Raw genomic sequence first — 26,143 nt, 5'->3', positions numbered from 1 at the left:
AAAAATGTAAAGTTATGCATTTTGGGATACAACGATTACAAGCTGTGCACCACACTGAGGGAACTGTACTCCAAGAAATTGATGAAGCCAGGTATTTGGAGATACTAATAGTAGTGGAGAGTTGAAGTTTAGAGGACATATTGCTAAACTAGCCAGGGTAGCTTACAGGATTATTTGGTTATTGAAGAACACTCTAACAAGCAGAGATAAGGGAGTTTCCATTTCTATTTATAAAGCCTTAATACGACCACATCTGAATTACTATGCTCAGATTTGATCACCTGAATTTTTTTTACAAAGGAGGAAGTGGTAGAGAGGATCCAGATGCAAGTGACCAAGATGGTGATTGGTCTGTGAAATTCTCCCTATGAGAATAGATTGAGAGTTTGTGGATTGCAAAAGTTGGCTGATAGACAAAAAAAGTGGAGGGATATGATAGAGACATTTAAGTTACTTAAAGGAATTTATAGGATTGATGCAGGAGGAAATGTTTCAGCACTTGGCTAGAGGGGAAAGAACAAGAGGTCATCCCTGGAAGTTAGGTAGGAATGTGATTAGCAAGAGCATGAGGACTACATTTTTTGCTTGAAGAGTGGTGAATGAATGGTAAAATGAATCAATTATTGTCTGACAGCAACACTTATCAACTTGTAAAATATTAACCTAACTAGATTAAAAAAGAAATCTTTTTAATGTGACTAGAAACATGTAAAAATTTAAGTAATACCAAAGGAATAACTAGCAACCTCACCAAAACAGAATCATTATCTGTCATATGATTAAAATAAAACAAAGATATTGTTATTACTAAAGCAGGTAATGGTAATACTACTGCTGTTTTAGGCTGGTCGACTTCTTTCTCAGCCTTGGTTGGTCCACTGCTGGACAAAGGCTTCCCCCTTTTTTGACCACTTCTTTCTATTTTCGGCAGTCTTCTTCTTCTTCCACTTCTTGTCAAAGTTCCTAAGGTCATCATCCCATCTAGTCCTTGGCTTTCCTCTGGTTGTTATCCAATTTGTAAGCTCCTTGGTCCAGCGTCCATCCTCTTTCTTCACATTACATGACCTGCCCACTTCCATTTTCTGGTCTTAATGTGAGTTAGAATGTCATTTATCTTGGTTTGCTTTCTGATCCGGGATTTTCTTATTTTATCTTTTAAAGAGATCCCTATGATGTTTCTTTCAAATTTTCTTTGAGCAATCTTCAATTTGTTTTCCAGTCTTTTTGTTAGGTTCTAGGTCTCACTACCATAAGCCATGACTAGTAATAAGCATTGATCAATTACTTTCCTTTTTAGGCATAATGGGATGCCACTGTTATGAATGGAACTTTCCAAGTTTTCTAAAAGCTGTCCATGCCAGCTATATTTGTCTATTGATTTATGATTCAATACCTTTACCTAAATCAAAGAGCTGTCCTAGATAGACAAATTGATCTACAGTATCTAATTGATTATTCCCCAGGGTGATGTGTGATTTTATTGCTGACTTGTTGAACATTACTTGAGTTTTTCCAGTATTTATTTTTAACCCTTTTTTTTTTTCAGACTTTCTGTATTAAATTGGTATATCATCTGCATATCTTAAGTGTGAGATGTATTTCCCATTTATCTTTATACTTTTATTGTTCCAGTTTAAGTTTTTAAAGATTTCTTCTAGTACTGCATTGAACAGTTTTGGTGAGTGTCCCCCTGCCTATCTCCTCTTCTTATGTTAAATTTAGATTTCTTGTGTCATAGCTTTATGGTTGCAGTACAGTTGTTATAGATATGTTTTAGAAGTTTGATGTACTGGGTAGGGACGAATGCTGGTCTTGAACTTTGACCACTTCTTTCTATTTTCAGCAGTCTTCTTCTTCCTCTTCTTGTTAAAGTTCCTAAGGTCATCATTCTGGGAGTGAGAGGTGTGATTCAAATCTGATTATTGGAATAATGAATTACAGGTAACCCTCGTATAACGCAGATGTTAGGTTCCATAGAAATGGCACATTATATAAACCACATTATGCGAGACTCAGATCACATACAAAAAGTAGAGTTATGTTCCGAAATCGGTTTTTTAAAAAAATATATATATATAAAACAACAATGACATATCATCATGCATATCAAGGATTTAGGGCCTAGCATGGCCTGTTCTAGCCTTAGAAGTCATCGTTGAATCGTTTAAGGGAAGTCCTGGTTTTCTTTTTCCTAATGGCTTGTACTTTAAGGCTAGTTTTGGTAATCTTTCTATTTTCATTCTTTGAACATGTTCCCTCCATTTATGTTTATATATATATATATCCAACAAAAATATATTTTTATTTAATTCAGGTAATTCATGTAAGTTAAGAAAACATATAAACTATGACACAAATACATAGTATAAAATTATAAAAATTACAAATTGTAATTAAGCTTCATTGTACGTAATACATAAATGTTTTAGGCAAAATAAAAATAAGTGCATATTTTAATCTTTCATAGCATGAGGATTTGAGGATTGGTTAATAAACATTAGTTTGTCATGTAATCACCTGATGAATTACTACAAAACAGTAGAGTAATTCTTTCTTTGGAAACTTTGAATCAAGGAGCTGATCTTTCATTTTTCGAAATATAGATGCATTTTGGCATTTTTTTTTCCAATATAACCCAGATTCATCAGCATTGAACATCTGGTCTGCATTATAAATGTTTATAAACGTTGAGAGTTTTTTGTTTAATAAGATTTCCATCCAAAGGAATTTTCTTTTGAGTGCATCTTCTTTCCAAATCATTAGAGATTTCTTCATTTATCTCTTAGAAAATTGTGTACACGAGCAATGAGCTTTGCACTTACCGTTGACCCAGCAATAAACACTTTCTTGGATTTTATGTTCATTGTGTTTGATTGTTTGAATTGTTGATTCATTTAAATTCAAAGTCCTTACATCAACTGGTTTTTCTCCATTTTTCAACTGATCCATGATTTTTTTTTCTTTGTGACGAACTTTCTTTTCAATATTCATTTTTTTCCCTTTCAATGCAATTTGTGGCCATTGCTATAAAATTAATTTTTTTACATAAAAAAGCATTACATATTAATTATGTATGACTCACCAGAAAATAAAGTGCTCAGCTTGAGATAACACACTTACGATTTTTAATGCGCTTTCCTGCAGAAAACGAAGACAATTTCAACAATAAACACTTTATACGATATACTACCCCTACTATAAATTCACTACTTATAACTACCTGCGCGATATGGGCAGACACAAATTTAACGAAGATAAAATTTGATTTTTAAGTTGCTCGGTGAAAAATATATGAAAAGATAAAGGGTTACTACCTAGATGGTGTTTTTGTCAAAACCGTGTTGTATAAGTACTGCATTATACGAGGGTTACCTGTACTGACCATTTAAAACTATATATTTAGACATTTATGTACATTTAATTATACAAATACAACATTTATTTTACAAATGATATTCTATATTTTTCAATTCAGCTACTCGAATACAAATTTACTATTTCTAGATATACATAAAGTTTTTGACTCTGTATCACATGAAATTTTAATAAAAAAAATTAAAAGTCATAGGAATATGAAGTACTGCCCTAAACTGGTTCAAAAATTATTTAAATGCCAGATCACAAAATTGTAAAAATAAGCAACAGCTATAGCAGCTCCAAAACAGTAGACTGCAGTGTACCACAAGGATCTGTCTTGGGACCAATTTTATTTAATATTTTTATCAATGACTTCTGCAATCTTAAACTAAACAGTAAAATAAATACTTTTGCAGATGATACAGTACTAATTTTCTCTACAGACACAGCCGAACAAATGAAAACTATCATGAATGCTGATCTTTTGAAAGTAACAAATTGGTTCCAGTCAAAGTCAGTCTGAATGTCTCAAAAACTAACTTGCGAAATACAACTGGAAAATGAACTTATACTACTTAAAATACAATTTTTTTAATAAATTCTCCATCAGTAAAAGGTTTCGAAGTCCGAGCAATTTTTTCGCTTATGATGTAACTACATTTAACAGCAGCATCACTTGTAATAACATTTGAAAATGTCCTCTGTTGAAACTTCAGTTAATTTTTTAAATCTTTTAAGTTTGTCATCATGCATCTTTTCTGTAATATTTATCACAGTTCTTATGGTTTGTTTCATAATTGCATTTTAGGTTCTATTCTTTCACCACGGCGACACTTTGTCTGCGTATCAAACATGTTGGAATATTTTTTATTTCCACAAAGAAATGTGCCCTCTCCCATTTTTCTTGAAAAGTTCTGCCTTCTTGATCTATTTTTCTTTTTTTAACTTTAAATTTGGACATTGTTTTGGGCAAAAAAAAATATAAGTTATTGAAGTAACTTTTTATTAACACACTATCATATTACAACGGTAACCCGTAACTTATTGACATTATATCACGTAGCTTAAAATGGCTGCGTGACAGGTAACTTCCATTCAGTGTCGCCAACATTTGATGATAGAAACATGGTACAAAGAATTATAATGTTTTACTTTTGTTTAAAGCTGTCATAAAACATTTAGAAGTTTTGAATTTTTTCTGTTTTAATCCCTGCAGGATGTTAGAAACACTGATTTTTTTTAGAAAAGAAATCATTAAGGTCGTGGACCAGATACGAAGCCTTTGCAGGCCATATCCAGCCTGCAGGCCACCAGTTTGTGACCCCTAATGTAATGGTATATTATCTTGCCTCCATATGTTATTAATTCAATGGTGATGCTATCATTGCCTGGTACTTTATTGTTTTTCATTTGTTTCAGTGTTTCCTTAATTGGTATAATTCAGGTAAAGGTTGACGGGCATCTCTGTGTTGAGGGGGGGGATATTAGTTGGTACTTTTGAGTCATAATTCTCTGTAAAATTCTGTAATTCTATTGAGTATTTGTTGTCTGTTCCTAGTGATTATGCCATCTTTGTTTTTGATAACAATGATATTTGTTCGTCCTCTGGTCATGCTCCTTCTTAAAACTTTCATTTTTTATTTTTCTCTATTGTTTCTTTGAGTTTTTTGTGTATTATATTCATGTATGTCTGATCTTATTTTCTTTCTTAAAATTTTGCAGAGTTGTGTATATTCTATATTTGATAATTTGTTTCGATCTTGTTTAATTTTTCGTTCAGAAGTTCATGATTTAGCTTGCATGTCTTGGTACTTTGGTGTTGATTGTTGATGTGTGTAGCTGCTCTTGGAAATTGCTTTAGTTATTTCTGTATTAGCTTTCTCCAAATTCTCTTGAAATATATTAATATTTCTAAGTCCTTTTAACAGTTCCATTTGAAACTTTTTTTTTGTTTTGTTTGCAATTGTGTTGCTATTAATTTGATTTTTGTTGGCAGCAATCAGTTTCCTTTTTTCTTTTCTCAAGTTCAGCTCTTTTTTGCTCTAATCAGAGTATGATCGCTACCTGTCCTGAATTTGAGTATCACTGAAACATCTTGGATGATATGTATTTTGTTCTTAAGTATATAGTCTATTTCATTTTTGTTATGGGGGCTTCTTTCGTTGGGGCTTCTCCAAGCCCATTTGTCTGGTTTTTTAAAGAAAGTATTCATAATGTAAAGTCTATTACCTAAAGAAAAATCTGCTAATATTCCTGCTTTCATTTCTATTTCCTAATCCAAATTTGCCTATTGTGTCCAAAGTATCTCTTGTTTTTCCAATTTTGACATTAAAGTCCCCTATTGTGATCTGATATTCCTTTTGGTTTTGATCCACTGCTGGTTGGTCAAAGAACATTTCAATCTCTTCCTCTGTGTGGGTGAATGTAGGAGCATAGACTTGAATTAATTTAATTTTATATCTTTTGCTCATAAGCATAAATGTGATGATTCTGTTGGAAATAATTTTAAATTCTTTTATTTTACTTTTTATTCTCTTGTTTATTATGAACCTTACTCTGCCTTCTCCATGTGTATAGAGCAGGTTTCCACTTGTGAGTTCTATTAGGTGCTCTCCTATTCTTTTTTGTTTCACTGATTCCTATGATATCCCAATTTATATTGTTGAGCTCTTCCTCAATCATCACAAGATCTTCCTTTTTCCTTAGGGTTTTGCAGTTATAAGTCCCAGTCCAAAGTTTATTGTTGATTTTCACCTTTCCCGGTTGGCTTTTCCCTAATTTATTATCTGTTTCTATCCTCACTGGTGGGTTTGAGATAAGTTGGAAGTTATCTCAAACAACACATGACATATCAACTTGATGTGTCTGGGAATGATTTGTCAGAGTTGGCAGATTATGCCCATTTTGGCCTTGGCAAATATGCTGTCGTGGTGGTGGGGGAGGGGTTGGTCTAATCTTCCATACTGACCGGGCATATTGGAAGATGTGTTTTATACCTACTGCCAGGTTTTTGATCTTTGTTCTCTCTCTTCACCTGCTACTGTAGGCAGGGGTCCATGCCGGGCACTGTCAGGTGGACTGGCTGGTGGGATGGGCAGAATCCAAGTCTGCAGATGTTCATGAGCTTACTGGTCAACTTACTTGGATAAAATGAATCAGTCTCCAACAGCAACACTTAAGGAATTGACAATGTAGATAAGAATATAAATCGAATTACACTTTAATAAATATTTCCGATATTTCAGCAACGTCACGTTGCCATCTTCGAAAGGAACTTACAACAAAGGCACGTGCACATAGGCACTACAACACAGTAACTGAGAATGAAGTGATGAAGCTATTGTTCTCCTAAAAGTCCTGATGGTGCCCCCTAGCGGGCTAAGTAGGTGTTTTTAGCCGTTGGGCTGAAGGTCTGCTGATGTAAGCCTCCCAAATTTGGGGCAGTCTCATACAACCAAATTTGTTGAGGTTTGGAGACTTTCTTAGGACTGAGGCTGATTAGATAAATAGTCTTACGAATTTGTATTTGCTACGGTGTATTACTGTAGCTTTCTTCTACCGTATTCTGTGGTGTGTATTCAAAGCATGGTCTGCAAGACCATAATGGCTGTACTTGTGAAAACGGATGTAGTCCTTGTGTTCCAAAATTCTGATATTCACTATCATGCCTGTTTGGCCAAAGTAAGACAGTTTACAGCTGCAAGGGACCTCGTATACACCAGGTAGGTCTAGGGGAGGTGGTTGGTCTTTAGTGGAGTGGATAAGGGATGCAAAGTCATGTTTTTTTTAAGATTTTGGTAATTTTTTCCGACGTGCCTCGGATGTAGAGATTGGTGGATTTAGAGTAATCCTTGTTGTGGAGGGGAGGGGAGGGTGTAGCTTTCAATATTTTTTTTTGGGGGGGGGTAGCCATTGGCTGAGAAAGTGTTGAGGATGTGATTTAGTTCAGTGTTTAGGGCCTTGTCATTAGAACAGATTAGTTTAGCTCTGTTGTATAGTGTTTTCACCACTCCATATTATTGTGTGTGTGTGGGGGGGGATTGTTGGTGAGTGTACTTACCTGTATGGGTGGGTTTTCTATAAACTGAGAAAACCAGGGTTCCATCAGGCTGGTGGGTGACTAGTGTATCTAGGAAAGGGAGGCTGTTGTTTTCCTCTTTTTCCAGGGTGAACTTGATTCTAGGGTATTGGTTGTTTAAGTGTGTTAAGAAGGAGAGGAGTGTATCAGAGCCATGTGCCCAAATAGCGAACACATCATCAACGTAGCAAACCCATATGGTTAGTTTTTGTGGGGCAGAGGCTAAGGCTTTTTCTTCAAAGGTCTCCATAAAGAAATTGGCCAAGGGGAGAGTGGTGAACCCATGACTATCCCCTCTATTTGTTTGTAGAATTTTCCCTGCCAAACGAAATAGCCTGAGTTCATTGTGAACTGAAATAGGGCTGAGATATCGGGAGAAAATTTAGCTTGGATTAGCTCCAAAGTTTCCTTGAGCGGGACATTTGTGAATAAGGAGTCGTCGTCATAGTTGACCATTATGTCAGTATGTTGGAGTGTAAGGTTCTCTATGCTGGCTCTGAAGTGGGCTGAGGCTTGAGTGTATTTGGCCAAAGTGTGAGCACGTTGGACAAGTGTTTAGCTAATTTGTGTGGGGGAATCAATGCCATACAGGCCAAGAAGTGACTTTCTTAAGGAGCCTGTGAAGTTTTCTGATTTGTGAGTTGGTGGGATTGTATTCAATAGCACGGTAAGTAGCCCAGTCTAATAGAAGAGCATTAAGCTTACCTGTGTAGTCCTTTTTGTTAAGTACTACAGTTGCATTTCCCTTATCTACTTTGGTGATAACTATTTCTTTATTATTCTTCATTTCCTGCAGAGCTTTATATTCCTTGTTGGATATGTTGGTTAATTTATATTCTTATCTACATTGTCAATTCCTTAAGTGATTTAGTAATGCATAACCACCGTATAAGCCTGTCTACGAGTAACACTTATCTTAAAATATAATCCAACTGACTGGATTAAAAAGAAAACTATAAAATTATCAAATGTTAACAGTGTCTGACAGTCATTTCATGACTGTCAGGCACTGTTAACAAGCTATTTACCACACTATGCAGGCATACCAATAATTTATGTTCTTTGTAAAATACATAAAAATATTATACTATTTTGACATTGACAGTAGCTAAAGATATCGACAGCTAATTTATCATAGCCATGAAACCAACCATCATAAACAAAATTAAGACCATCACACATTTCTTTTACAGGACAGATTTCCACTTGATATCATGGTCCTCTCTGCCTGCATGCTATGTTCTGGTTACATTGTGTGGCAAAATGATGATGTTTACTTTAAAAAAAAGAGAGAGAGAAAAGTAAAATATATGGCCATGGGCTTACTGTTATCTTCTTCTGTTACCATTTTTTATATGGAAGCTTTTGAGTAACGTATACTTCAGTTTCTTCTACTTCAAAATCCAAAGCTTGGCTCAGATATTCAAACAATATTTTCTTTATTTGGCCCCATGGACTCCAAACTTTAAATTCCTTCTTGATTTACCCGAACAAACAACACAAATGCATACATTTTACCACTGAAATTGAAAACCAGAACATACTTCTTTGTTCAATACACTTGTAATATACCTTCTCTTGGACAATCTATCTTTTACTGTCTGCCATAAGCCTATACATACCAGCCAATACATATACTTACTCTTACCTCACTACCTAAAAAAAAATATTAAAAAAAATTTGGTTTCATTAACTCAAAAATAGAACAATAACAATCTATTTCAATGAGCAAACTCTTCAGCATGAGTTACAAATTAATATTATTAACCAAAACCTCCAGGTGGTCAGTAACTCACTTAGAGAGGCCATGTATCATCCACACCAAATGTCACTCAATTTCTTGAATTCATTCACTACCTGCACACATCACTTTCAAGACAAACCATTCCAATCATGCACCGCACAATGAAAGAAAAAATCTAGCTCTTACCCCTTTCTTGACTGCATTCATTCTCAACTTCCATGTATGCCCTCCCATCCCCTCTCTCTACCTTCCATAAAATGAAAAATTCCATCTACTAATAACCTGGTTTGTAGGTCTGTTTCATATAATTCCTTTTTTCTCTTAGCTAATAACATCTGTGGTCACAAATTCTGAGTCTGTACTCATAATCTACATATCACACTTCTGGTATCATCTTTAACACCGTGTTTTGCATCCTCTCCACTGTATCTGCTGCATCCCCATAGAAACAAGGAGACCAGATGTGTGCACATTCAAGGCCTTCTAAAGAGGCAAAGTGACTTCCTTTTCCTCATATGTCAGTGTTCATTTCAGCATTGCAATTATCATAAGAATTGTATTTGCAATCTTTGCTATGTAGCTCTTGAACTTCAACTTCTTATCTGCTAAAACTCCAAGATCCTATCCTGATCAGTTTTTTCTAGCATAATCCCATCAGTATAATACACCATTGGATATCTCATCATCAAAGTGCATAAATTTACATTTAAGAACAGATGATAGCCATTTTCACTTGTCCACAATTTCAGTTCATTTGTGTAAGTGCTACACGTCAGTTACATTCCTGATTACCCTGCCTATCTTTTCATTATCAGAAAACAGCTATATATCTCCTGTCAAATCCTTGATGTATACGTTGAGTAACTATGAACCATGGACTGCTCTCTGAAATACACCACTGGTCACCTTGCAGATACCCCACTCCCCATACAACATGCACTTTTTGATATCAGTCAGCAAGCCATCCTCTGAAGCTAATAGTTTATAATCCAATCCCATATTCTGAAACTAATACAAGAACTTTGACTAGTGGTGTGCCACAAGGATCTGTTCTTGGACCACTGCTGTTTAATTTGTTCATAAATGATATAGGAAATGATCTGAGAGGAACAGTTCATTTGTTTGCGGATGATGCGAAGTTGGGTAGGGCAATAGTGAATGCAGATGACGTCAAAATTTTGCAGGATGATTTGGATAGATTGGAGGTCTGGGCTAAGGAGAATGGATGTCAGTTTAATGTGGCAAAATGTAAGGTTATGCATTTTGGGGTGAAAAGATTGGCGGCAGTTTACTGCATTGGTGGAACCGTGCTCCAGGAAATTGATGAGGCACGAGATTTAGGAGTGTTGGTAGATAAGGAATTGAAATATAGGGGACACATTGCAAAAGTGACCAAAACAGCTCATCAAATCACTTGGTTGCTGAAGAATACGTTGACAAGCAGAGACAAGCAGGTTATTGTTCCTCTGTATCGAGCCTTGATAAGACCCCATCTAGACTACTGTGCTCAGATTTGGTCACCTAGGTTTCTTCTTGATGGGGAGGAGGTGGAGAGGATCCAGAGGCGAGTGACCAAGATGATAGCAGGTCTGTGGAATGAACCGTATGAGAACAGGTTGAGGATTTGTGGGTTGCAAAAATTGGTTGATAGGCGGAGAAGGGGAGATATGATTGAGACATTCAAATTACTGAAGGGTTTCTATAAAATTAATTCAGAAGATATTTTTGAGAACAGGGCTGGTTGTGGGAGGACTAGGGGACATCCATGGAAACTGGGCAAAAGTGTGGTTAGTAAAGGTGTTAGAGCTGGGTTCTTTACTTTTAGAGTAGTGAATGAGTGGAATGCGCTCCCTGAGTCTGTGGTGGATGCTGTGACAGTGAATGAGTTTAAGGCGAGGTATGATAGATACTGTATGAATGTCAAATAGTTGTGATGAATATGATTTGGGGCCTCCCTCGATGAGTCTATTGACTCCCTGGAGTTGCCCGTAATAATAGTAATAACTTTCCATCTGCATCCTGTCAAAAGCCTTGGCAAAGTGTAGGTGTATGCATCACTAGCTCTTCTGAATTTTCATGAACAAAAGATAGTAACAGTTGTACACTACAGTTTTATATTGGCACCGAGTAAAAACTCAAAAGCAGAAGTGAACTCCTAGTTTTGAGTAAGGTGATAAAAACAATATCATGTAATATGTTATATCTTTCATTTTATCTATAAATCTATATTTATTAACATTTGAAATTTGATCTTGTTTTGATGTATTCTCAAATATAACATTTGTTCTATAATAGGTATTATATAATATAATATAATATTAGTTTACAAATATTATATTGTTGAAACTATTTTAATTCTAAGGTTTACAAAGGCATCCCACAAGCTTAAACTACTTGATCTTCGAGGGTGTCAGAATATTTCAGTATCTGGACTGGTTCGACTTCCTGCCTGGCATATCCAACATTTGTACCTTTCTAGGTGCAATGTTGTGGGTATGCAAGATTTAGAAATGGCTCTAGGAAAGGTGGGATTGTTATGCTTAAATTTGATGGAGGCATAATAGAGATAATTGATTAAATTATCTCTGTTATGCCTTATTGATTAAATTTTAAATTCATTAAAAATTTAATGGAATTGAATACTGTGATATTCTAATCTTGATGTTTATCATCATTTATTTGATTATACCATATACATGCCTTATAATCAGCATTCATGAAAAACCTAAGATGGAATGCTCTATAGTCTATAGCATAGATAGTCTCCCATGCATAAACTTGCCCAACAGTTAGCCAAGTCTCTTGTCTCCCTTGCTGGCAACTACTCTACTTCTGTAAAAAAAAAATTCAGACATAATTGTTAGTTTTGATGTCACCTCTTTATTTACCAATGTACCACTTATAGACACTCTTGATTTGAATAATTCTAAATCCCCCCCCCCCCCCGATATCTTTGAATTATTCAAATTTACTATGGAAAATATGTATGCAGGTTACTTTATATGGGGAGAAAAAAATCTACAAACAGATTAATGATACTGCTATGGGTTCCCTCTCTCCTCCTCTTTAGCAAACTTTTACATGGAACACTCTGAAAACAAACTACTTACCACAACTACATACAAGTCCCTAGTGTTGTTACGTTATGTTGACGATGGGTTTGCCATTTGGTCCCATGGATAAAACACTTTGGATGCGTTTGTCGCCTACCTAAACAGACAACACCCCAAAATATAGTAGAAAAAGAATCAAATAACTGTTTACGTTTTCTTGACACATTAGTCACACCCACCTTTCAGATGGATCGCTATTTTTTTCCATTTACAGAAAGCCAACACACACAAGAAGATATTTACATAAACAATCACATCATCATCCAGTCCAACAGTTCGGCATTTTAAAAACACTTACACACAGAGCCAAAGCCATTTGTTCTAACAATACAGCTCTGTCCACAGAACTCAAATATCTGCACCATACTTCCTTGGCCAGTGGCTACAATTCCTACAAAATAGATAAAATACTACATAACTCCAAGGGATAATAAATCCCTCATTATTTTAAAGCTGGATACGAAACTCGGAGATCGAAATCTAAGAGTTTCATGCCGAAGAACTATCAGCGAGTCCAAGCGTAAGTCAACACCTGGGTAGTACAACACTAGAGCAACACTGCATAACTCCATTACTTCTCCCTCCTCCTCCTCAGAAAAGAAAGCCAAAGAACTAATGAAACATGACCTTTGCACCGCATTCAAACCTAATGTTAGATTAGCAACTCTAATTTACTCACCTAAAGATAAACTTCACTCTCTAGCACACCCTGGAGTGTATGAAGTTATGAAGTTCCTTGTGACTATCTTGGCCTACTATGGGCAGACACTAAAATCTGTTAACATCTGCATGGAAGAACATAAAAAATGCATTCGCTACCATTATTATGGCAATCACGACTGGCAGACCACACTTTGGACACCCCCCCCCTCCTTCACACAGAATTAGATGGAAGAAATCCAATGTGTGATATTTAGAAATCATTAGAGATCCAAAAGATTATTTTTTGAGTCAGCCATTGTTATGAAGAATTCTTCTAACCTGAACAAATATGGCTGCATTAATTTGTCAAAAATTTGGAGACTGTTAGCTTAAGAGCAACTCCCACATAGCTGTAATTTTATATATTTATTTTCCTACAACATTAGAGGGTGCCAAAATAGAACTTTAGATCTTTTGTCCATTACAATTGTATGTTTCACTTACTCATGGCCGCATATGCATGCTGTGTTGTGCTCTGATGATGCTGATTTGAAATTCAGTGAAATATAAGCAAGTTATTAAAACATATTTTTTTAAAATAGTGTGTTTGGTGTTGTTAATACCGTTAAAACATAATTCGTGTACAGACATGAGTTCTGATAAAAATTAGAGGAATGAACAAATGGTATCAGTAAGTGGAATCATATTGACATTGTTAGCATTTGTAAATGTGTAAGCAGAATTGATCTGTAGTGGTGTAGTCATTTGAGCATATGGGTGAGTTAAGGCTAGCAAAACAGTTTTTCGACTCAGTTAATCAAAAATTGACTCAGTCAATGATTTCTTCAATTTTGTTCCTCAGTCTCCTGGTTTCTGGTTATTGTTTTCAAATTCTTTCACTTTTCAGTTTATACATTAATAATATTGGGAAGGATCTGACAATAGATGTTGAGTTGTTTGCTGATGATGCCAAAAATTATACTGAATATCAGCTACATCCGTAGCTGATATCCAGTACTTACAGAATGATTTGAATTGGCATGATGAGATTTCTCCACCAATATAATATACTTTTTGGATAGTATAGTGGACATGAATTTGAAGTTCAATTGTCACATAGCAAAAATTGCAAATACAACTCAGAGAATAAATTATAGGCCATCTGTATATCTGGAGTTGTGGTTGAGATATTGGAGAGATTAGTGAGAACTAGGATACAAAAATGGATTGATAACAGCAATATTTTCTGATTCATGATTATCAGCATGTTTTGTTAAAGGGAAGTCATGTTTTACCAACTTATGTACTATAACAAGGTGATGAATGTATTGAATGAGGGAGATGCATGTACTGTGGTATACTTAGATTTTAATAGTTTTTAATAGACTGCCACATGACAAGCTTTAAATAAATTGAAACAGGTGGAACTGGGTAATAGATTAGTGAGTTGGATTGGTGACTGGCTGTCAGTTAGACATCACGAAGTTGTATATGGGGATGCAGTGTCCCAAAAGAGGAAAGTCACTGGTGGTATGCTGCATGGGGTCTGTATTGGGACCCTTGTTGTTCAGCCTGTATATTAATATTGGATGGGTTTAACTGATGATATGGAACTGTTTACAGATGATGCAAAAGGAGATTGGCAGGTAGGCGTAGCCCCCAGTTCAGTGTTGGGGAAAGCATCGATGGGATGCAAAGTATACACTCAGTAGAGAAACTTTGAGGGAGAGAGAGAGGAGATGAGAGATCTGGAAGTGGTGGTGAACAAGAAATTCATTGGTAACATTGCACAAGTTATGAAGTCATCACATTGGATAATGGCAATGATGTGGAGGACCTTGATGTGCAGAAATAAAGAGGTTATGATTCAGGCTACATGTGAATTATTGTGTACAAATTTGGTCACTCGGTTTTCATAGTGACAAGTATATGTTTAAAAGGGTCCAGAGAAGATTCACAAAGGTGACAACTGGTCTTTGGGATGTGGAGTATGAGACAGATTGAATTAATGTAATTTGCAAAGACTTGTGAATAAGAGGAGGAGATATGATTGATACATATGTCAGTGATTGTTATCAAGTAAACATGAAAGAAATTTTTCATAGAATAAAGGTGGGGGGGGGCGGGTAGACTTGTATATCAAGGGTGAGCAAAGGAGTGAGGAGAAGGTTCTTTGCATGGTGAGTGATTGGTGAGCAAAATGCGTTGCGTGAATGTGTTGTGAATGCAGACATATTGAATCAGTTTAAGGTATGGTTGGATGAGCTTTGTGTGAGATAATGTTTACCTCCCATGATGAATCCTGACTCCATGGAGGTCAGATGTTAATAATGATAATAATTGCAATGTTGAAACAAACATTGACATGTAAGGATAAGGAAGGTGTTTTGCTTCATAATTGAGACCTCACCTGGACTACTGTGCACAGATTTGGCCTCCTGGCTTCAAGAAGATGAAGAAATCTGAAATGAAGAAGCAGCAGCTATCAAAAAGATGCAAAGAAGAGTAACAAAAATTATGTTGGGATTATCAAATGTGGATTATGAGGATAGATTGAGCATATATGGACTTGCAGACCTTGGTAAATAGGAGAAAGTGGGTGATGGATGATGTGATAAAGGGGAGTATACATTTCTGAAAGGGATATCATCTGATGAAATTTTTTTCTATATGAAAGAAAGATGGTGAGAGAACTCAGAGGCATCCATGGAAGTTAAGTTTGTGCACAATTAAGAAAGGGTAAGAACTACATTTTTTCTCTCAAAGAGCAGTGAGTGAGTGGAAGTTTGCCTGTTGAAGTAGTGAGTGCAGTAGTGAATAGAAGGTATGACAGCTGGTGTGGGTGATGTATAGTCTCCCTCAATGAATCCTTGACTTCCTGGAGGTCTCAAATAATGATAACATACCAGAAATGAGTGCCCCATGTGTAGATATGAAATTGCAAAGAAAGACTTCAACAGAAGAAGAAGAAGAAATCATATAAAAAGTTCTGTCCTGTCTGTTAAAATTGCATGTACACTTTCAGAAAGTGCACCAAAATGTAGGAAAGCTAAGTTATATGTAAAAGCAGCTAAATTGTCTTTAAAAGAACTTAGAACTAATGTTGAAAATAAATATTATGAAAGTGGCAGAATGTTTTTTGAGTGCTAAGTAAGTTTCAAAATGTAGGAAAGAGCACCACATAAATGAATCAAAAATAATAACAGCAATGTAATTAATATGTAAATAGTGTAAATAATAACGTATATAATGTAATTTAAATTTAAATAATTTAAATTATTACTTAAATTATAATTTAAATTTACATTATTTAAATAAATAATGTAAGTAATAATGTAAATAATAACAGCATGAAGGTAAGGACATTTTGGAATCTGTAATAATTATATTTTAAACCAACATTCTAGGAGGAATGCAATTAGGATAATATATCATACTTGAAGTAGAAAGAGTTATCAATCTGAAGTGGAAAGGCTGCTGAAGTAGAGATACTCAACCTGAATAGTTGAAAAAAGTTTTGCAATTCCATCACTGTAATTCAGAGGGCTTGTTTGCAAGGTCAGATCCTTGATGATTGAAATAGAGTCCTTATCATACCAATTTAGGAAAACAAAATTAAAACTTAATTTGAGAATTATAGAGGAATTTCCTTATTCAGATCAAGGAAAGATTTATGCAAGTATATTTAACAAATGACTAAGAAAAATTGTTTGAAGACTTTTGGTCAAAATATTGGTCAAGAATAAACTGATTTTGGTCAAATAAAGAGTGCCAGTATTCCAACAAGCTAGAAATCATGCAGATACAAAGATCCTACTTTGAAAGAAAAAAAAGAAAAAAAAAAAATTCAAGCCTCTGTCAGCTTGGTATAAATGAAATCTTATACAGAGTGGCAGTTAGCTAGCTTATACAGAAGTTGCAAATCAGTAATTGGAATTGAAAGATGTACAGGAAGGTGGCCTATGTTAAATCAAATATAATTTATTATGAACCTCGTAATTACAGAAAGTGATGAGAACCTTGATATTCAAATAGCAGATATTAAGTTTAGTTGTTTCTTGAAATTAAATAATTGCTGTGAAAAATATGGTTTGAAAATCAGAAATAAAAAGGCTAAAATTATGAAAATAGGTAGAGAAACAGAAAACATCAACTGCATTCTCAGTAACAAACATATAGAATAGGTAAATTTTTAGTATTTAAATAATATTTTAGTATTTAATTAGTATTTTATATTTAAATTACCACAGTGTTTAGCAACAGTGGTAAATGTGGAAATAGATATGGAGAGCTAAATAAATATATATTGAATAAGAGAGAAATTAGTCAATGTACCAAACCAGGAGCAGTATGCAGGACTTGGGTTTTTACTGGTCAGAAGTTTTTTTAATTGGAAAGTAATAGCCTACTAGTTTCACCAACTTGACTGTTGGCTTCGTCTGGGCATACAAGGTGACAAAACAGCTTTAAAAAATTATAAAACAAGTTAAAGATATCAGGTTATAACATAAACGAATGTTAAATATTATCTAAATTCAAATAAAATGCTACATTAAATGCATGGAGCCTGTATGTTATCAGTCATTGTTATACATATATGATCTATAATTGGCAGCAAAATTGAACTGCGATGTGTTGAGTGATCTTATTAGACTTTTCCATATGTCACTGAGGATCATCCCTTGGTTTCTGTTCAGGCTACTTCTTGAACAGATAACTACTGCAGCTTCTTTTATGTTGTGGGAATGAAAATCTTCAAGTACGGCATAGTACTTTTATCTCATTCAGTGTTATGATTGGTATTAGAAAAATGGACCGCCAAGCCAGAATTGTCTTCTCTGTTCTTTCTTTCTTTCTTATCTCTAGACTTCTAGATATTTGTCTGAAATAATTTAAACCACAAGAGCAAGGAGTGTTGTAAACTCCAGGATGTTTATAGAAAGCATTTTTGTCCTTAGGTGATCTTAACAAGTTGTGAATAGTCTTTATTGGTTTGAAAGCCACTCGGATCTCATAAGGTTTGAGCATTTTAGCAGTTTTCTGTGAAAGAGACCCAGCATAAGGATAGAAATTGAAGAGCTGTAGTGGGTATCTTGAGTTTGTTTTTGGGAGAGGTTGGAGAAAAGAATCTTATTTATGAAATTTTTTGATAGCCATTGTTTATTACAGTTTCGAATATGAGGTCTAATTCATCTTTTAAAGTTTTGTCATCGCTTGTGATGCAAGATGCTCTCTTTTTTGACATATTTAAAATACGCAACTTTTGTGAAATGTGATGTGATGAAGAAGAAAAATGCAGATAACGTCGAGTGTGGGTCAGTTTGCAGTAAACCTTTAGGTCAATGTTGCTATCTGTTTGCTTTGTGATTAAGACGTCTAGAAACAGCAGTTTTCTTTCTCTTTCAAGTTTTAAGGTAAATTTGATATTTTGATGAAATTAGTTTATTTTAGTTAGGAATTCAAGTAGTTTTGCTTCTGTATGTTTCCATATGATGAAAATATCATTGATGTATCTCCACCATACTGATGGTTTTGGATCTAATTGTGACGAGATGTTCTTTTTCAAACTTCTGCATAAACATATCAGCACATGGGGGAGATATAGGCCTACCCATTGCAATACCTAATTTGTTTATAGATCTTTTCATTCCATTTGAAGTAGTTGGAAGTGAGACAATGTCTATAAAGATGAGTAATATCTTGAGGAAATAGATTGTCTATGATGGTTATGACTTCATCTACTGGGACATTAGTAAACAAGGACACAACATCCAGGCTAGCAAGGATATCTGTTTCTCAGCTTTTCAATGAAATGTTGTGTATTTCTGATGTATGTGTCCATATTACAAATATGTGCTTTCAAAAGATAAGCTAGGTGTTTTGATGGTAGGTAGGTAGGTAGGTAGGAGAGTTAATCCCATCTACTATTGGACGAAGAGATATTCCGGTTTTGTGAACTTTTGGTGAACTATAATTGTGGTGTCAGCAAATGTAATGACTTCAATTTCCTTTTGAGATCTAACTGCCAATTGTCCATATTGCGTAGTAGGTTGTTTCTGTGTGGTTCGTCCAGGTGAGGTCTGAATCTAATTCACAATAAGTGGATGTGTCTGAGAGCAACTCAGATCTTTGATTTATAATCTCTGTTGTTTAAAATTATGGTGGAGTTTCCTTTGTCCGCCTTAAGGATAATTATTCAATCGTTTTTCTTTAACGTTTTATAAGAAAAAGATGATTAAAAAACCTCTGACCAGTTAAACCCAGTTTATGTGTTTTCTACATAATCAGTGGTCGAAAAGAACATTACAATTGTAGATGTTAGATTTGATATAAAGTAGTTGATCGAAAACCAAAAAAGACCACTCATATGAGAGTTCTAAGAAAATTAGAAGGGATGAACAGATGATATCAATGACAAGGTGATATGAATAATAAAAATATCAGGGAACTTGACATTGTTAATATTCAATAATTATAAGCAGAGCTAGTCCAAGATGATATTGTTGCTTAACCATTTCACTGCTAATCTGAAGTTATCTTGCACGCTTTAAAAATGGTAGCCTTACTAAGCTAGATTATTCTTGAGTGCAGAATATTGGTCTAATGATCCTCTTGCATGTTCAGAAGATTTTCTGAATGTATGTCTCAAGACAGATATTTGTTATATTTCAATCAAAATGAAAATCATGCCTCTAGGTATAAAATTGTAAAAACTGAAATTGGTCACCTCAAGAAAACTTTTCATTGAATCGTTTATCTCCTTTGAAAACATTTATATTAGATGATAGTTTAGTACTATTCAAAGGTCATCTCTCTCTCTCCTTCATTCAATTAAACCCATTAAAAAGACAGACTTGACATAAAAATCTTAGTATTCTGTGGTTGTGAGACAGGATATATATTTGACTTCATTGTATGTACAGGTGCAAATATAAACATAATTATGTGACACAGATTTGGGTTCACAGGCAGTAGTGCAGACTGTTTACAAAAACCTTTCTTTTGAGTTGTTTTGATACTGTTATAAGAGATACTATAAAAGAGAAAAGGATATCTTTGATTATGTAGTAATTACTTCATAATCAAAGATATCCGAAAAATTGCCGAATGAAACAAGCAGTGACACACAGTGGTAAAAAACACCCAACAGGCATGCAATTAGGAATACATATCCATACTTGAAGTAGAAAAAGCCATCAAAAGGCTGAAATGTGGAAAAGCAGCAGGAGTGGATTATATTCAACTAGAACTGCTCAAGTGTATAAAAGTCTTGCAGTGGCTGCACTGCATAATTCAGAAGCCTGGACAGAGGGACATATTTCAGATGATTGGTGTAGAGCTCTCATAGTATCCATATACAAAAAAGGAAATAAAACTGAATGTGAGAATTACAGAGGTATTTCCCAACTAAGCATTCCTGGTAAGATTTATGCAAGTATACTTGAGAAACGGTTGAGAAGGATTGTGGAAGGGAAGCTTGGTGAAGAACAAGTTCGATTCGGGCCAAATAGAGGCTGTCAGGATCAGATTTTCACTTTACGACAAATAGTTGAGAAATCGTGGGGATATAACAAAGATCTGTTTTTAAGTTAAGTTTTGTAGATTTGGAAAAGGCGTATGACAAGGGGGCCAAGAGAAAAGCTATTCAAAATGCTGCAGTTATATGGTGTAAATCAGTCATTATAACAAGCATTACTTAATTTTTATTTGACATGTAAGTCTGCAGTTAGAATTGAAGGAAGTACAGGAAGATGATTTAATTTAAATCTGGTGTCAGACTAGGTTGTACATTATCCCCTCTGTTATCCATTATCAATATGTGTCACATTATGAACAAAAGTGGTATTAAACCTGATATCAAAATTGGAGATGTTAATCTTAGCCCTTTACTTTATGCAGATGATGTTATACTTTTAAATAAATCCAGTACAAGTCTGCAAAATTCCCTGACTAAATTGAATAACTGTTTAATGAATTTGGTATGAAAATTCAGCAATAACAAGACAAAGACAATGGAAATAGGCAGAAACATTAAAAATATCAACTGCACGTTAATGGAGAACCTATAGAACAAGTAAAAAATTTCAGCTACTTAGGCAAAATTTTTAGTGAACATGTTAAATTAAATATGGAAATAGACAACAGAATCGACAAAGCCAGTATGGTAGGAAGTCGACAATAAATTATATGGAATAAGAGAAAAATTAGTCAAAACACTAAATTAGCTGTATATGAGACAAGTGTTCAAACCAATTTTAACTTATGGATCAGAGAGCTGGGTTAGAAATAAAACACTTGAGAAAAGACTAGACACCACAGATAAATCCTGGGAGTCCTGAGAAAGATTAGGAGGTGAACAGATGGCATCAGTGGCAATATCATATTAAAAAACGAGAATATTAGGAAAAAACTTGACATTGTTAGCATCCAGGAATGTGTTAGCAGAGCTAATCTAAGGTGGTATGGCCATTTAAACAGAATGGGAGAGGAATGGTTAGCAAAACAGCCAAGTTGGCAAGAAAAAGACCCAGAGGAAGACCAAGATGTGTGAATTGATACAGTAAAAAGTGCCTTAGAAGACAAGAATATAAAATCTGATAATGTTGGTGTCTTGACAGATAAATTGATTTGGAGGAAAATTGTTTCACAGGAAGTTAGTAATGATGTAAGTTCTTCATGTGGTACTATCATAATATCCTGTACACCCCTTGAGGGTACATGTCAGGAATATGATGATGATAGTGCTTGTTATATTAGATTAATAGAACCTATCTGGAATGAAATTAGATCTAAAATTCCATTAATGGTAGTTAATTCCACAAATCTAATATAATGAGTGCTATTCACAAATTACACTTAAAGAAAGAATTCTAATCATCCTTGGATGAGTGCACAAAAGCAATGTAGCTACTCCAATGAAGCAAAAAATACGTATATCTAAGCTAATTAAACATCTACACTGCTGTTTCAACATTCTAAAACGAATGCTGAAACAGCAGTGTAGTCTACAATTGCAACAAGCCCAAAAAGAAATTTGATTCTGACAAAGCCCTGAAGATTCTCACGCAGAGAAAGTTCTACCAAGAAAATGAATTTAAGAAATAAGAAAAATATTCGGTAACTATTCAGAATAAAATAAACTATAAGAGGTATTGAGCCTCCATAGCTCAGTCAGTATAGATGAGGCCCTTTGGTTAGAAAGACCTGGGTTCGATTCCTGTCCATGACGTGAGGAACCTTTATCTGGTTTTTTTTGAAGAAAGGTGAGATAGTCTCATACAGAGTGTTAGATCTTGAATGGGGAATTTTCATTAAAATTATTTCATTCAAGATTTAACAAGAATAAAATAACTAAAATATACTTGTACTATAGTAACGAAACAATTGTAAAAAGGGAGCATAAATGAATAACTTTAATGTAAAGTGCAAAGGAAAAATGAATTTTGATTATATAGAGAAACCTGTGGAGAATTCATGACTAAGTTTAACACACGTGAACCACAGTAGTAGGTTTTTTATTACGTAAATATTTCATCCTAGGTATTTTTGGACATCATCAGTACAGTAAGGCAATACTAGGAATTACAAAAGAAAGGGTAGAACGCGCAAGGCAATACTAGGAATGACAAAAGAAAGGGTAGAATGCGCCACTGCACGCAGTTTTGGATTCCTTTGTACATACGTGCAAAGGAATCTTTTCTTTTGTCATTCCTAGTATTGCCTTACTGTACTGATGTCCTAAGATACCTGGGACGAAATATTTACGTAATAAAAAACCTACTACTGTGGTTCACGTGTGTTAAACTTAGAAAATGAATTCTGTTTGTCTAAATAGAAATTCTGTTTTGTAAGTTGTAGTAATCAAAATGTATTCTATGTGAAATGTATATCCAGTGTAAACAGAAGTCCAAGGGTCGCGTGCTAATCATCCAATTTAGCATAATGCCTGAGACGAAGGCTTATGCAGAAGGCGAATTGAGTTCATGTTTCCTGAAAAGAGTGCTCCTCGAGGAGAAGAGTTATGATGAAACAGCTTAAGGGCACAAGGGAAGGTGGCGTGTGAAGATTTCTGCAGCAAAAAAGAGGGCGCAACGGAGATAGAATAAGTAAGGATTCGCGCAAGCTTCAAGCTCTCTTGAGTTTTGTCCCTGTTCTCATTTGGACCTGAAGTTGCTGACCAATAGAAGAAAGTGCTATGAGGTCGGACGGCGAGCTCTTCCCTGTGAATGCTTGATGGGTACCAGACGGGCAGTACGCAAGATGCCGGCGTCCACTGTTTCGGGCCGTCGATAGAAGTCCTACCGGAATGAGGCAGCAGAAAGTTATTTCCCAAAGGCAGGAATGCTGACCATAGTGACCTGCAAAGGATCGAGATGAACGCTAGCATCGAAGTGCAGAGAAAGGCTTTATCGGATGAACAACATGACCTCCACATGGATGCAACCTGATGGAAGTGCAGAGTCTTATCCAACAAAAAGAAGACGGTAATCAAACACAGTGATGGTAATGTACAGAACTTTCTTACTTATTTTCCAATTGTATTAGAAGAAAAGGTTAATCAGTTTCTAGTGGAAAGGAAATTATGGACAGATACTTATTGAACTTTGAATGACTAATATGCTTAGCAATTTGTTGGGTTTTTTTCATTAGACTGGTTGTCTGAAAACTTATACACGTGTGTGCCCAAATTAATGTGAGGAGCTAGTATTGTAGATAGAATCTAATTAGAATTTTGTATTGTGAATGTTAGGTGTATCACTGATTAACTTAGAGGCTAGAGTTGTTGAATATTTATTAGAATGTTCATTTGTATTCACCAGTTTGATTTAGTGTTTAATTGATTAAATTCTTGTGTATGTTTGATCTAAATGTAAGTGCTCTAAGATCCTAATAAACGTGTTTTGTTATGTAAAACTGAGTTTTGCCTGAGCATGAGACCAACCTGCCACTCATAACATCTGAACCTATGCGAGGAATAAGATAGTGGAATTTAGAACATTAGAGTCACGACTGCAAGCTAAGAATCCTACAGATGTTGTAGAGCTTTAGTAAGTAAAATAGGCGTTAAGATTCTGGGAAGGTCTCTCTGAACAAGGATTCTTCTAACCTAGGACTCTGACTGGCACAGCTTCAAAAAACAAATTTCTCAGTGTCTGAAAAGGAGACGGCCCCAGAAAGAAGGTCTAGAGAATTCATTCTTAGTTGGTGACCAATTTTTACTTTCATAGGGTAGTTACAAAAGGGTGATTTGGAGTTTTAAGGTTAGGAAATTCTGGAAGGGGTAGATCACAGTATAGGGAAGGAAGTTACACTAAGGAAAGCATTAAATTTTTAGAAAAAACAACGTCGTAACAAGAGGTAGGGGGTGTTTTTTTCACCCTGAAACTCTGATTTTTCGTCCCCCAGAACAGGCAAACTGGCCCCATGAACACACATGGGACCAGTTTCCTCAAGGTAAAATTAGGGGTTTGGGGGAAAGCGCTGATGAACTACCCCATAAAAATTTCACCAAAAACACTTTATGGACATTGCCTACAAAGTCACCTAGGGTTGGAAACGACTAAAAGGGAAACATCCATCCATAAGAGGTGTTATTACTTAATCGTTTGATATTGGGATATTCTAGAATGAATTCTTAGTCCTTGCTGAGGTAATAGGAAATGCAGCTTCCTATTACCTCAGCAGGGACAAACAATCCCTCATAAGAATCAACAACTGCAACCAATCGGTTACATCAAAAATCATATCATCAGTTTTGTTGACTAAAGGCTCAAATTTTGGAGTTACACTGCAAACATTTCGCAAATTATATGTAATTTATCATATTGAAAAAGTATAAAATATCTGCCTCTTAACATTGCAAACAGAATTAGACTAGATACAAGCAGCTTATTATCATCATCATCAAATTCCATATCATATCATCAGGATATGATAGTACTACATGAAAAATTTACGTCATTACTAACTTCCTATCGACAATTTTCCTCCAAATCAGTCTGTTAGTTGTCAAGACCCCAACATTATCAGATCTTATATTTCTATCATCTAAGGCACTTTGTACAGTATCAATCCACCTATATCTTGGTCTTCCTCTGGGTCGTTTTCCTGCCAACCTGGGAGAGAAGACTTGTTTTGCTAATATTTCCTCACCCAGTCTGTTTAAGTTACTATACCACCTGAGATGAGCTCTGCTAACACATTTCTCGATGCTGGAAATGTCAAGTTCTTTCCTAATATCCTCATTTTTAATATGATATTGCCATTGATACCATCTGTTCACTTCTCTAATCTTTCTCAGGACTCTCATATCTGCAGTCTCTAGTCTTTGGTCAAGTGTTTTACTTCTGACCCAGCTCTCAGATCCATAAGTTAAAACTGGTTTGAACACTGTTATGTATACAGCTAATTTAGTGTTCTGACTAATTTCTCTCTTATTCCATATGAAATTATTCAATTGATGATTCTGTTGTCTATTTCCATATTTAACTTACCATCTTCACTAAAAATCGTGCCTAAGTAGCTGAAATGTTTTGCTTGTTCCACAGGTTCTCCATTCACAACGCAGTTGACATTTTCCACGATTCTCCTATTTTCATTGTCTTTGTCTTTTTATTGCTGACCTTCATACCATATCTATTACAACAGTTATTCAATTTAGTCAGGGAATCTTGCAGACTTGTAGCGGATTTATTTAGAATTATAACATCGTCCACATAAAGCAAAGAGCTGACATTAACATGTCCAATTTTCATATTATGTTTAATACCACTTTCCTTCGTAATGTGATTCATATAGATAATGAATAACAGAGGGGATAATGTACATCCTTGTCCCACACTAGATTTAACATTAAACCATCTTCCTATACTTCCTTCAATTCTAACTGCTGACTTACAATTCAAATAAAGACTAAGTATTGTTTGATATAATGCTCCATTCACACCATATAACCGTAGCGTATTGAATAGCTTCTCTCTCTCTCTCTCTTGGCACCTTGTCATATGCCTTTTCCAGATCGACAAAACTTAAATAGAGATCTTTGTTATATTCCAATGCTTTCTCAACTATTTGTCGTAAAGTGAAGATCTGATCCTGACAGCCTCTATTTAGCCTGAATCCAGCTTGTTCTTCGCCAAGCTTTTCTTCCACGATTCTTCTTAACCGTTTCTCAAGTATACTTGCATAAATCTTGCCAGGAACACTCTG

The 26,143-nt window shown here is 35.1% G+C and overlaps 1 protein-coding gene across 1 annotated transcript in view; it reads left to right on the top strand.

Moving 5' to 3' along the window:
* Fbl6 (F-box and leucine-rich repeat protein 6) overlaps positions 1–26,143 on the top strand; it is a 273,653-nt gene that overhangs the window by 190,896 nt on the left and 56,614 nt on the right. Inside the window, exon 9 of the mRNA XM_090404578.1 lies at positions 11,542–11,704. Coding sequence (XP_090260704.1) covers positions 11,542–11,704 — 163 coding nt within the window. The remainder of the gene's footprint in view (positions 1–11,541; positions 11,705–26,143) is intronic.

This window comes from Typopeltis vanoorti, chromosome 1 (genome assembly GCF_054136105.1).
Source record: "Typopeltis vanoorti isolate ZY-2024b chromosome 1, IOZ_Tvanoo_1.0, whole genome shotgun sequence".
Classification (NCBI taxonomy): domain Eukaryota; kingdom Metazoa; phylum Arthropoda; class Arachnida; order Uropygi; family Thelyphonidae; genus Typopeltis; species Typopeltis vanoorti.
Note: the sequence above shows the minus strand (reverse complement) of the source record. Positions and strands in the feature narration are given on the sequence as shown.